The 14,323-nt window shown below is 33.2% G+C and overlaps 2 protein-coding genes across 2 annotated transcripts in view; both read right to left on the minus strand.

The window, feature by feature from the left end:
- The window catches only part of LOC125662394 (uncharacterized), a 1,158,266-nt gene that overhangs the window by 452,201 nt on the left and 691,742 nt on the right, over positions 1 to 14,323 (minus strand). The gene's annotated exons all lie outside the window — the stretch shown is intronic.
- Positions 7,812 to 11,611, minus strand: LOC130049084 (IgGFc-binding protein-like). The gene is made up of 3 exons (XM_056146180.1): positions 11,375 to 11,611; positions 10,221 to 10,301; positions 7,812 to 10,039 (listed from the first exon to the last, which is right to left on the minus strand). Exons 1-3 carry the CDS (start codon positions 11,526 to 11,528, stop codon positions 8,766 to 8,768), a joined length of 1,509 nt encoding a protein of 502 aa, XP_056002155.1. The 5' UTR covers positions 11,529 to 11,611; the 3' UTR covers positions 7,812 to 8,765.

Below are 14,323 nucleotides of genomic sequence, written 5' to 3' on the forward strand. Positions count from 1 at the left end.
AGAAAACTAACGTCGATGTATTTACCAAATATATTTCTCAAAAAACTCCAAATAAACAGATCAAATTATGAATATATTATACAAAACATAAATTTTCCAACGTATCCAATTTGTGAAAGCCGTTTAAGGCACGATGAAGACCGCCAATAATACTACATTTTGATTGGTATTCAGGGAAAATAATTCGCTTGGACTTTATCTGCGATAGGGGAAATATAGACCCTGAAGCGTAGTACTGCACCACTTGCACAGACCGGTAAGAAACAATTTTTGCAGATAATAGTTTGCTCGATACGGTGAACGGTTTGCATGAATGGTGAACGGTTTACACGGAACGCTTCGCATGAAATGCTATCCATTTTGTAGGTGAGGCTCGCACGCTTTGTGAACGGTCTGCAGGAAACAACAGGCATGACCTGCATGCTTTTATTTTTTGCTATCATATGTTCTTCCCGAGGTTAATTTAAACAATACCTTATATCAATGTAATGATAATTCTAGATATTAAAAAAGGCCGTGGGAGAAATTATTATGATCCATATTAAAATGTTTGCTCATTTACGAGGCGGTAAATTTTATTTTTACTTATCAGCTCATTGAACACATTGGGATAAAACAAATCAATCTTCAGAAATAAAAGAAAAAGATGCAAAAAGTGTATCGTCATATCATATTGATTATTCAACTTTTATTGATCCGTTGCTTTGTTAAATTCGGATGGTTCAAACCTAAAAAAATTTCTTCCTTTACTACCCTACTTTTTCATGGAGTTTTATGACCACTTTTTTTTCCAGTAAAGATTCATATTGTATTTTATCGCATTATTGCATTATCACATTTTTTTGTTTTTGTAACAATATTGAGAACGATGTTGTGTAATACTATTATACATTGCATTTCTAGTCAATACATGTATGCGTTTTTATCTCCCAGCCAATTTCATTCTGCATTTTTAGGACCCACATTTTTCGTCATTCTAAATAAATGACAAACTTGTACACCTAACATGTGTTTCTGTTACGATTCTAAACTGAAGAATGAGATTGAGCTCCACCGTTGTCTTGGATTAACAGCACGAGTTAAACATAAATCAATTTAAGCTGAAAATGAGAAGGCTTATATAGGCGTTACCTGCTGCTTAATCCTTATTATGTTTTTCCTAATCAAAATTAATTCTAAACTGAAAATGAAATGCATGTGCAATTTTTATCTTTCAGGCCTCTTCTCAAAGACACATGTAAAAGAAACCAGCAAGACTAAAACATGATCTATGATGGGGAGAGAGTGCAGCAAAACATCGTATTAGCCAGTCGATAAGGAGTTCTTACGTTGGATAAGAAATAGCAATATAAAAAACAAAAAGAAACAATCAAAATATGATTGAAATAAATTCAGAAACATATAAATCAATAAAACAAATGACTAATTACAGTTACGATCAATAGATTGTTCCGTTATGTATTCAAGTATATGCGAGCGGATCTAACATCTAATTTTGATTAGATCGTTGTATATTTATAAACCTATAGAAAACTGTATTCATTTCTGAGCGAAAAAACTTATAAACACCTCGTTGTCATATTTCAATTCCTCCCTCCGATTTCCATACCATCTGTACAAATATCAAATTCAAATACCGAGATTAACTGACTTCTATTATGAAAAAAGCACCTGAAAATTTGCGTAAATATAAGTATTTTATTTACGTTATACACAGGTTGGTTTTTGCATTATGCAGAAATTTCAGAAAAACAATTTTGTATGGAAATATATTCATTTTAAAAATTTTACTTCAAGTAAGTGTAACAAGACAAATTATTCCTATATACAAAAAGAAAATCATAATAAAAACTAACGAGGGCAGATAGATGGCATCCCTCTATACTTCCTGGACACTACCATTGGTGTTATAATGATTTCGTGGGCTATGAATGTATCAAATTGCGCCCTGTCTGAGGTTTTTCAAATAACTTTTGTTTCGATTATTTCCAAATTTTCACTGTTGAAAGTCCGTCTTAGAGAACTTATGAAATAATTGCTCGAATTCCCAATAATGACTACCTGTCTTAAATCCCTTACTGAAATGAATTGAACGATCTGAACGACCTGTACGTTTCTAAGGGCGTGGTGTGAACGGTCTGCACGTTTCTATGGACGTGGCGTGATCATTTACGGAATGATTCTTGCCCGAAACGGTTTGCGTTGAACACTGAACGGTTTGCACAGGACAGTGAACAGTTTGCAAGGAACTATGAATGGTTTGCACAGGACAGTGAACGGTTTGCATGGGGCGGTGAAAGGTTTACACAGGACAATGAACTGTTTGCACGGAACTATGAAAGGTTTGCACAGGACAGCGAACGGTCTGTACGGAACGGAAATAAACGCTTTGGAGGTTTAACAGTACGTTTCAGGGTCTGTAGATTTTTTTTGCTAAGTGATTGGCTACTTCATTCAGTTTTTCACTTAAAACTCATTCAAGTACCTTAAAGCTTCAGGATGCTTGGTACACTGTTGAATCCTTCAAATTCAAGATTTCTTAGTTTCGTTGATGGGTTAGTTTGTGATATGGTTTCTGTGTGTTGACAAATTATATATGATGTGTTCTTCGTTTTGGTTTCAACTTCGTTGATAATGGTAGCCATGAACTCCCGAGAAAATGTGTCCAACGAAATTTAGTGGCTCTAAAGCATTACGTGTACATTCATTTAATCATCTGCTGATCAAGTGATTTTATTCACATTATTTGTATAGTTAATGAACATTTATGGTATACAATATAAGAGTCGCTTATGAATAGCCATGAAATATAAGGCATTTTACAATGCCGAGGGTTGTACCCAGAGACGCCATTTTGAGAATATTCAAATTGATTAAATTTTCACTATAGATTAAAACTGACCCTAGGATCGGATTCTACGACCTTAATTTTGGCAACTACGTTGCTGACAGAAATTCAACCGATTAATGATTGAGTGAATAGTATTAGAGTTATTCCTCTTTGAATAAAAACAACTGTAGATAACTAACATGCCTACACACACACAAAATAGTACTTGTAATTTTACTGATTCATTAATCATGCATATAAAAATTTAGATATAAACCTTAATATCAATAACTTTAAGTATAGGAAATATTAAACTGACACGTAATACATTTTATACTTTCGACCTAAATCAATATCGGGCTGACGCATGACATCATTTGGCCTACATGTGTTGGAAACTATTTTAATTGAGCGCGGAATCATCTGATCTTCTACCAAGTATCAGTTAAGTATAATCAAAATCGCACGAGTTTTTTTTCAAAGGAGCGTTGACACTAATATTAAATACACAGTTATTTAACAACGAGTGTGTACACTGAGATTCAGAGTGGTTTTTGTTAGTGAACATAGACATGTATTTTACTTTTGTTTCCAAATGGCCAAAACTATATTGGAGGCACTTGTTACATTAAAGACAGATGTAGATGTTGGAAGAGGGAGAACGAAGCATTTACTAGTAGAAATGTAGAGATGCCATAAAATTAGAAAAATATATATCAAGTTCACTGGACATTTGGGCGAGGGATTGTTGACTGAATCACATGATTTTCTCTCGTGAGTAATTTAAGATGACTGGCTGTTTTCATCAATGTTTTCTTATTTTCAGTAGCTTCTATGAAGTCATCGTCGTTTAAAAGCCGAAATCTCGAGGATGATGAACATCTTGTTGTCATGATTAAGCAGACGAAATAAATATTCACCCGGATAATTATGTCACGTGATATGGAAGATATATATGTATAAATATCTTTCATACATTTCTGTCATATGATATCTGTATATTACATACGCTAATCCACGTATTCCAAGGTAAACATGGACTTCAAGATTGTAAACTCGCAAAGGGCAACCTCATCTGATGTATCAGCACCTCCATCAAACATTGAGAGAGAAACTAATGAGACACCGTCACAGAGAACATATATCATCCCAATTAGATCATGAGTCATTGAACACAATATTATCCGTTATCTCACAACTGTTAATCTCCAAAGAACGTGAGCCAGTAGGCACACATTCTGTTAATAGAAACACAATAATTTTTTTCTGTTACCAACTCTGACCCCCAATTAGCTAAATCAAAGTAGCACGCCACAACTCCCAGTCAGTTTTTTACAGAAAACTGTCTCTTGGTGCAACAGTATCAACTAAAATTAAAAGAAAATTGCGTACAGAAATCATGCCCCACCAAAATGATCGTCCCCTGCTCTGTAGGTGATCAATGTACAGTGCAAAAACGTTCATGTCACTTATTCATCAGTAGTAAAGTTCAACATCATCCATTAGAAGCCCCCAATCTACTCAAGTATACGAGTTTCATTAGAAACAGTCTGCATTGCGATGCTGCATGATGGACTTATGACGAGTCCTTTAGAAAACGGAAGGAATAATTTTGTTTTCTATGACAAAAGTCCATAGGGGAATGAAGAAGGAAATATATTGCTATGACATTGAAACTAAATTCTGGGAAGCCCTTTCATGGAGAAGAAATGGGAAGAGTCCGAATTTGCTTCGCATTCAATCAAGGGAAAGGTGCAGACACAACTCATGCTACTTTTCGTACTCTTGTCAATCGTGCAGGGGACAACGGCAAGAATATGATTGCTCATTCCCATCCCAAATAGATACGAAACTCAGAGTTAGCAACTCCAGTAAAACAAGACGTACTAAATAGGAAATACAATGGGTACAGCGCAGACATAGGGTCTAATTTCGTAAATGAGATAAAACATATATTTTCCATCGGTTGCAATCCAACTCCTATCTCTGCCACAACATACAACCATAGTTCAGTTTTATAACATAAGGATCTCACATTTAAAGGATTCCAAACAATAATGACAATGCTTGTTTTCGATGCCCATCCTTTGCATTAATTGTATCATACCTTTTACGCTTTGCTCCGGAGTCTGCGCCAGGAAAGTGCAGAATAATCATTGATCTCTCTTATCCGAAAGATTCTTCTGTCAATACCCAGAGAAAACCCAATAGTGTATTATTGCACAAGTGATTATTCAACTAATTCAGAATTATGGAGATTTCTACTCAATAGCAAAAATAAAAAGAACCCGGATATATAGGATACATTTGAAAAGTTCCTGTTAACCCATCTGACTATCATATATAAGGTTTTTCTAAAATGTTGAGTTGGTTTGACGTTTAATTTATATTACCAATTATCAGATGACGTCCTCCTTCAGCTCGTGAAAGAGTGCGAACTTATGCGGGTTGCATAAACACAATAACGTACAGGAAGAATTTTATGTCTAAAACATAATTTGTTGTTAAAAAAGATAGTATTTACCAATGATATCGTATTATGTCATACACCTAACTCAGAATTTTATTTGTTTTGTAAGCCTAATGCATTTATAAATTTCATATCCCTTTAACAACGACAAAATAATGCGTACTAATGAAAACCGCTAATCATGTGAGGTGAAGATAACGAACAGTGATCAATCTCATAACTCCTACAAGCAATACAAAATAGATAATTGGGCAAACAAGGACTCCTGGACACACCAGAGGTGGGATCAGGTGCCTAGGAGGAGTAAGCATGCCCTGTTGACCGGTTACACCCGCCGTGAGCCCCGTATCCTGATCAGGTAAACGGAGTTATCCGCAGTCAAATCAGTGTGTCTAGAACGGCTTAACAATCGGTATGAAACACGTCAGACAGCATTTGATCCAATGCGAGGTTGTATTCACGAACTAGATCGTTATAACGACCATAGAATTTGCGACAGTGAAGTGTGAATCGGTATTTATTGAAATGGCAATATATATAAGAAATACAATCAAAGAGGAGATCATATCAAACAAGTTTTCTTTGGTGTACAAAAGCAACCTTCCGTGTTACAATATAATGCATGTTAGAGATATCACTTTCAAGTCAACAAGTTTATATGGTATGGCATACATGCAGAAAAAATGTCATTCAAAATATTTTTTAAAAAACCCACAGAAAGCAAAAAGAAAAAGAAACCGCTTGTCAACCACAAACTACCGTTGTGACAATGATATATTTACATTTCATAATATATTTACCGAAACCCTTTTAACTACAATTCATAGAATATTTACCAAAACACTGTTGTGACGATGATGTATTTACATTTCATAAAATGTTTACCAAAACACTTTTAACTACAATTGATAACATACTTACAAAAACAATTTTAACTACAATTCATCAAATATTAACAAAAACACTTTTATTACGATATTGTACTTACATTTCATAGAATATTTAAAAAAAAACAAACAATGTCATGTCAATGATATATCCATATTTCAATTATTATTTACAAATAACACTGATATCTATATTTCATAAAATATTCATCAAAACAATGTTGTGACAATGCTATGCTTACATTTCATGAAATATGTACCAAAACAATCTTATGACAATGCTATGCTTACATTTCAAAGAATATTTACCAAAATAATTTCATCTCCATGATATATCCATATTTCAAAAATTATTTACAAATAACACTGATATCTACATTTCATAACATGTTATGACAATGCTATATGTACATTTGAAAAAAAAAATTATTCCGTTATGGCCTAGTATATACCCTGGGTCTATCTTTACCCGGTTGACCGTGAATAAATATCTAATTGCATGCGATATCTGATTAAGAAAAAAATTCATATCAACCAAGAAACAAAACTCTTCTTACATTTAAATCTACACAGCAATGACGGACAATTGTCTGTATAACCTACCTTATTGTGTTTGAAGAGGTAGACTAACGTAGACTATGGTATGAGGAGCACTAGTCAAGTGGTTAAAGGAAGTGAACATGAAAATGTGAGAAAGGGTTTAAATTTGTCATTTTGATGTATATAATGAATTCTGAAAATCAATAAGGTGTAGCTTTCTTTAGTAGGGTGATATTTCATAAAGATTAACGAATCTTTTCAATCCTTGGGAGCTACCATATTGAAAAAAATATTACCTCCCAGCTGGGTTATCTCTTAGCATCCACTAGAGGGCAGCACTGATGCTGATGTCAGTTGGACACATTGTGTATTTTTGGTACATTGTAAGCATCAACGTTAAAATGTCATCAGCAGAAAGTGAATTAAATATGGGATATCAGTTTGAACCTGATGTTACAGAGGAAGAAATTGTTTCTCAGAATAATTCTTCTTTACCAGCAATTTATTTTAATGAGAGAGGAATTATGTATATTCAAGGGTGTCTTTCTTGTCATGAGTTTGAACATTTTGTGTCAGATTACATGGATATACACATAAAAAGCAATTCTCTACACCCATATTTTGACATGGTGTGTCTAAGTCCTGTTATAATTGATACAGCTTACATTTATCCATGGATTTATGAATCCAGAGAGGAAGGGTCTCAGAGGACTTGGATAACAACTTGTTTAACAAGTAAGAAAAACACGAAAATGAAAATACCTTCTGTATTCACATGTATTAAAATCTAAACATAACATGGTATTTCCAATTACACACACACGTGATAGAATACAGTAACAATTCTGTTGCAGGCATGTTATCAAGTTTTATGGTCTACAGACAGTTTATCAACTACATTTTGTAGGTCAGACGCGGTCAGCCTCTTGGGGGGAAAATCAGAGTAGTTTTATCCTCATTTGTTGTGACATAAATTATGGGAGCATTTCTTAAAATCACTGCAATTAGAAAGAATTTCTTGAAACCTTAGATTTTGATACAGATTCAGAATAAGTAATTTTTATTAGTGTAAATAAATAATATAACTGTAAATTGCATCTCCGAAATTCATCTCTGGTCCATATACATCAATTATTGTAAAATATATCAATTGTATGCCTATATTGCAGTACTTTTATGACACAGTCACCTTAATTATCTCCAAATACTTTAAAATCTAATCAAATTAATTAATTTGGAATCTTGAAATATAACAGTACTATAGTGCTTCTGAGTAAGTTCAGAAGTTGGAGGAACTGGATATATTTTGTGGGAGTGTTTTCTTTTTTATCTTAATGCATTGTAATTAGATTTGATTTCAATTCTTTTTGCTCCAAAACCTTATCCATCAATTCTAATATGAATCCAATAAATTTCTGCTGTATAATAGTGACCCAGTCAACAACAGCAATGTGTCTCATCTACGTCAGAGCACAGATGCATACTGGGAAATAATGGATGACCTCCATAAACCTTCAACTTAGAGTGTTTAATTGATCAAATCTCGTAATAGAAACAAGCAAATTAAATTCAGGCCAAACTATTTAGTTGCAGGAGGTCTTCTAAGTTTATTACGGAACATATATTTTTAACATGTTCACTTCCTTTAATGTTTCTTACTGATGTTATTGATAGTTTCAAATTCTCCACGTGGAAGTAAACTATATTCATAACTATATATTTAGCACCTGGGATTCTGTGTGATATATCAAACATGATACACATAGTTGTTCCTTTCTCCTCTTTACACGTCATATCGTACCCTAACGTTGCCTTTGATATCAACAACAGTGTATAATATACAGTAATACTAATTTCATTCAGGTAAAAGGAAATCAAATAAAGTATGTATTGACATATTTTGGGCACAGTACATGGTACGACAAAGGCGATACAGAATGGATATATGTTTTTTCTTATACAATGTATTTATATATGATATTTTCATGGTTTAATCAACATGTTGAAGAAATCGACATATATCCATTATCTGTGGTGATCATGGGACACATACGTCCGGTAGCACGACATTTCCTGCAAATCCATGACCGTCGTTCTTTCTATGACCATATACCAGCAAGCCAAAGACTGCGTTGTTAGTCGTCTTGACGTTAATAGCGCCATCCGATACATGTACCACCAAAACAATGTACCGAACTTTCCTCACTGTCACAGGGGTATTAAATGTTCTCATATACTCATTTAAGCCTCTTTTGTTTAGGGTAAGGTGCGGTAACGAACTTTCGTCAATTATTAAAGCAACATAATTACTTGTAAAATTGCTAGGAGTAACAACTGTATATTTGTTAAGGTACTGCGTTACCCCGGGTATGGTTATCATATAAGGATCGCCTGACGTGTCTGATCCAGCGGCAAAACTGGTTAAAAGAACGGGTCGTTCTGATTCAATAACTGCAACTTGGTTTTCAGTGATTGAGAATTCAAAGTATCCTTGTGGAACTAGAGACGCTGTAGTTTTCTTATTGCCAACATGATATGTCACCCTGCTTTTAAAAGGCGACACAACTTTCAGAATTGTTCCATACCTGTTTGTGTTTGACGGGACAATATACGTATTATCCAATCTTTCAACTGGTGGGATTTGTTCAACAAGATTACTACAGGCTCCAGAGTCCTTTCTGTTTTTAAAAGCTATTTTTGCACATGCGTTCCCTGAAAACACAGCAACACGAGACGACGCTTTTATGAATGTTCCAGATAAATCAGCATTATGCCTGATCTGATAAGTCTGAAGTTCATTCAAATAAATAACCATTTCACTACCATTTTCATACTCAATCCCATCAACAGTAAGTGGTAAATTTGGTTCAATTCGGAACATAATTCTAACTTCTGTTGAGTTATTTAAGGCGGCTATTGCAAACTGAACACGGTCCAATTTTGGATTGAAACTACTAACAGTTGATATTATATAGGCATCGGATAAATGTTTCATTGGCAAAACCATGGTGCTGTCCGAAGATAATTTGTCATTATCAATAATAATTACAGAAGCGTCGATTGTGGTCTCAATAAGTATAGCTTTTTCTTCTATCTTGAAATACGACAACATCATCGTATATTGAACATTTATCTTTTTGACATTTGCCATCTGCGTTTTAACTTCAATGTAAGTGGAAGTTGAGTCTAAGGCTTTGTTAAAAATATTAAGCTCAAAATCTCTCTCCGCCACAATGTACACCGACTTGCCTGTGTTTGCATCATCGTCATAATTATAAGGGAAACAAATCAGGTATCTCTGATGATAAGTTCCTGCCAAAAATGCAAAATCTGGAAATTCATATTGCTCTAGTTATGTAAGATAAATAATTTAAAAAATATAATGCATTCTATAAAGTACAAATAATCTAATTTTTGCGTTGCTTTACACGAATATAGTTCATGTTGATATTGATGATATAAATAGATCAATTGGACTTTTAGTTTGACTTACCACTAGTGACTCGTGGTTTGATGTCAATAGTACGGAAAGGCTTGTTAGGGCAAACCAACTGTGTTTGAGTTGTTCGACCTACTAAATATATAATATTTAATCAAGCTGATAGCCAAATAAATAAGTCAATAAACTGAAAAATACAAACATTAAAAACTACTTAAAAGCATTCTTTGTCTTTCACCCCAGTTTATTGATAAAAAGCTGCAAAACCCTTTTAGATCTGTGTTTTACCAATCATTAATGTTATCAGTTAATAAATGCATTTAACATCATATCTTATATATGCTATGATTAAATATTGTACGTTATGAGTGATAACTAATAATCGAATTGTGGACCGTGTCTACTCCTTCGTTCGTCTGTATGTCATCTTTAGACACAACGTTTGTACAAGGGATTTTAATACCATGCATCCTCTTTGGAATTGCAAAAACTAAATATGTGCCTTTACCACCATTGAACTTGAGATAACCCGCTTACTGAGGTTCAAATGTAGATAAATGCTATCCGTAAAACGGTTGGCCTAATTTTCGGATAAGCAATTAAGTGGGAAAATGTTCTCACGTTTAATTTCATAACTGTTGAGGCATTGTTTACCTATCGCTCTATGAATCTTTGTACACTACGCATTCATTTACTGTTAACTTTCATTATAAGGTAACCAATAAACATATAAACTTCACTCGAAGTTTACCAAAAGACTTATGAAATAGTAATTAATAAAAAAAAGAGATTTTTTAGAATTCTTTTTCAACTGTAAGGAATAAAGGGATAGTACAGAAGTACACTATTCAGCCTAAATAATTATGGAACATGTTTCGTGAATTTTGGGGGTAAGTGTACTCTGCAGATGGGTAATAGTACGACAAAATTACATCTAACGTTTGCTGTTTATGGTCAATGCTTTCTTTCTTATGTTTCGTTGAAAGGAATATAACATAAGTAGGTAAAGGAAGTTCAATAAATCATACACAATACATGTTTAGAAACATATTTCACATTTGTTGAGGTTTAATTGTTGGGTACTTATTTTGGAATTTCCAATAAGTAAAATGAGATTGTAATGGAAATATTACAAATACAGTTCTGGGAAAGATGCATCGTTTTGTGTATAGTATATATAAAACGCTTTACATGCAAAATTGTGATACCTTGTTCCCCATGTTCCTGTTCCACGTTCTGTAGAATGAGAATGGATGACAGTATGCCGATGATGATTATTAGCACAACAATTAGTGCTATGACATAATTCCTCCTATTTTTCTTTTTTTTTTTTTGCAGCTGTATCGGTATGGGAGAAAACATCTGATATACATTCTGTTTTCAGCTGCAATAGAAATCTCACAGAGTTGGATAGAAGTGTATAGGATATAAATAACCTGGGGATATACTATGGTTTGAAGCCACGCCTTATCAACTACGTGTAACTGTAGCAATTATTCATTGTATGGATTTATTTTGAAATGAAGGCAAAGGTTATTGAAGAAATGTAGTTTATTGAAGAAAAAATTGTGAAATATGTTTCTGAAATAAATAGACCTCTCAGTATTATATCCTGTTTCGGAGTCTTTTCTAACTTTTGCGAGGGATTTCGAAATCAATCATTTAACTTTAATAAGCCGTTTTGTCACGATTTTGTAGCTGCGAGCATTAAAACGAAATGCTGGAGATGTATCCGCGCATGTTTATGATGTTAGGTTTCCTTGATGTATTTATTTGAATCTTGTTTTATCTCCATTCGAAAATGTTTCCCTGATACAGAAACGTCACCAGCTGTAGATTGAATACCATAAATCATGACCAAGACATGACACTCTGGCTCATTGCAAAGGGATATTCTTTATCAAACCAAACCTTAACGTGATTCAGAATGTGAAAGAGTGAATTTATAGAATTGTGATCAATGTCACAATTCTTTAAAAACAAACACCAAATTAAGAGATTCAGAATAGCACAAACGCAGACCCCTGGAGAACGAGAATATTTATACCCTGAAAGGTAGCAGAAAATGCTTTTGTGAAATAAATAACTCATTTAGAATGATAGGAAAAATCTGTTCAAATTCATAAACTTTATAAGTAAATAATTGTACAGGTAAATCAATGTAAATGTAAATGATTGTACAGTTAAATAATTGTACAATTAGATAATTGTACAGGTAAATACTACTACAGTTAAATAACTGTACAGGTAAATGATTGTACAGTAAAACAATTGTACAGTTAAGTAATTGTACAATTAAATAGTCGCACATGTAAAACTTGTGCAGGTAAATAAAAGTCATATAAGTAACAATTATGCTGTTAAATAATTGCACATGTAAAACGTCTATAGGTAAATAAGTGTACAGGTAAAAAATTGTACAAGTAAATAATTGTAGAGGTAAATAATTGTAGAATTGAAAAGTGTACAAATAAATAATTGTGCATTTTGATAATTGAATAGCGATAAAGATATAAATATAACGTCTGGAACACTCGTGACATTTAGAATATATTTTTAATTTCACTTTCTAATGGTTTGAATGTTAAATGCTCGATATCTCTATATATCTATACATCTCTCTGTATCTCTCTCTCTCTCTCTCTCTCTCTCTCTCTCTCTCTGTGTATCTCTGTCTCTCTCTCTCTGTCTCTGTATGTCTGTCTGTTTGTCTCTCTCTCTGTCTCTCTCTGTCTCTCTCTGTCTCTCTGTCTCTGTCTCTCTCTATCTCTCTTTTGATGCACCAGATGCACATTTCGACAAATAATGTCTTTTCAGTGATGCTCTACCGAAATGTTTGAAATCCGATATAACAATATAACACTAAACTTGTAAGTGCTATGCAAAACTTTTTACTGAAAAATCCATTTAAAGACAAGTGAGTGGAGATGGAATTGATATATTCATGCATCATTTGTGTACGCGTATTATAGAATAATATGTAAATAATGCATGCAGTTGAAAGTAGCATTTAGAATTTTCTCCTAAAGAACTTGACAATCGATGCTCAGCAGCCTCGGTTGACAATGGTTTCTCGAGAGGTGGAAATTTTCAATGTTATTCTCAACTGCATAAAATGTTTGTTTTATTATATTGAATGTCTTGAAATCATTGAATTTTAAACAAAGAAAAACACCGAGGTTTGAGAATGTTAAATGAGCATCAACAAGACGGAACACTTTCGATCGTGACGTCATAACAGAATGACGCTAAACATAACGTCAAGCATAGAACAAAACAGTAAACATCAAGCGAAAATGCAAAAGAATGACAGAGCTCTTGAAAACTTGTTTCTCTGTCAGACACGCTGATAATCTTATCGGCCCAAACATTGTGTTATCGGCCCTAAGTATTTCGTGGAATTTTAAAAAGCAAATTATAATGAAAATAAAACAATGAATTAAAATATAATCAAATTTAATTTCATGTAATATTTTAGATCTGCTGTACATCTTCTTATTCTGACCACATTTTGAATCACCATCCATTTCCCTTTTATTATCGATGTGTCTACTGTCTCACGCTCTATGTTTTCCTTTCAGAAAGAATTGTTTTATTTCATTCATCATCTAAGAAGAATTGTTTTATATTCTTTTTTATCATTTAGGAGGAATGTTTTTTTTTTTTTTAATTTCTCATTCAGGAAATATGGTTTTATTTTCATTTATGGTTTATTTATTCTTTCAGTTTTAATTTTTCTTTGAAATTAACTTTGTTTACCCTTTTCAAGTTGAAATCCGTAGATCTTGTTCATACCCCGACCCGCAATTCAGTACTGAAGAACGTTGATTTCTCGAATTTATAGTTTAACTCCACTTACTAACATCATGAACATTAAGAATTATATTTTATTTGGTACAAATAAAATATAAGTGAAATCTCAATAATTCATTCATAAATTATTACTATTTTAAAATTAATGGTTATCCCCTTCAATGTGTTTTTTTCTTCATCGTTCACATTGAAAATGGGTAACATTAACAACTTCAAGGATTATTCTGTGTCGTTGAATTAATGAATGGTGAATGTTTTTTACAACAAAAATGTACTTAGAGAAAACCAGTAATTAAATATCTCCCAAGGTTGAAACCATTTTGTTCACAAACTAGTGGAAATGC

Source organism: Ostrea edulis, chromosome 8 (genome assembly GCF_947568905.1).
Source record: "Ostrea edulis chromosome 8, xbOstEdul1.1, whole genome shotgun sequence".
In the NCBI taxonomy this organism is placed as follows: domain Eukaryota; kingdom Metazoa; phylum Mollusca; class Bivalvia; order Ostreida; family Ostreidae; genus Ostrea; species Ostrea edulis.

Coding starts and splice junctions, on each gene's coding strand:
- LOC130049084 (XM_056146180.1), bottom strand. CDS start 11,528: ATGTTTTCTCCCATACCGATACAGCTGCAAAAAAAAAAAAAGAAAAAT. Junction 10,302..11,374: donor ACAGGAACATGGGGAACAAG/GTATCACAATTT, acceptor TTATATATTTAG/TAGGTCGAACAACTCAAACA. Junction 10,040..10,220: donor CAAACCACGAGTCACTAGTG/GTAAGTCAAACT, acceptor CATTTTTGGCAG/GAACTTATCATCAGAGATAC.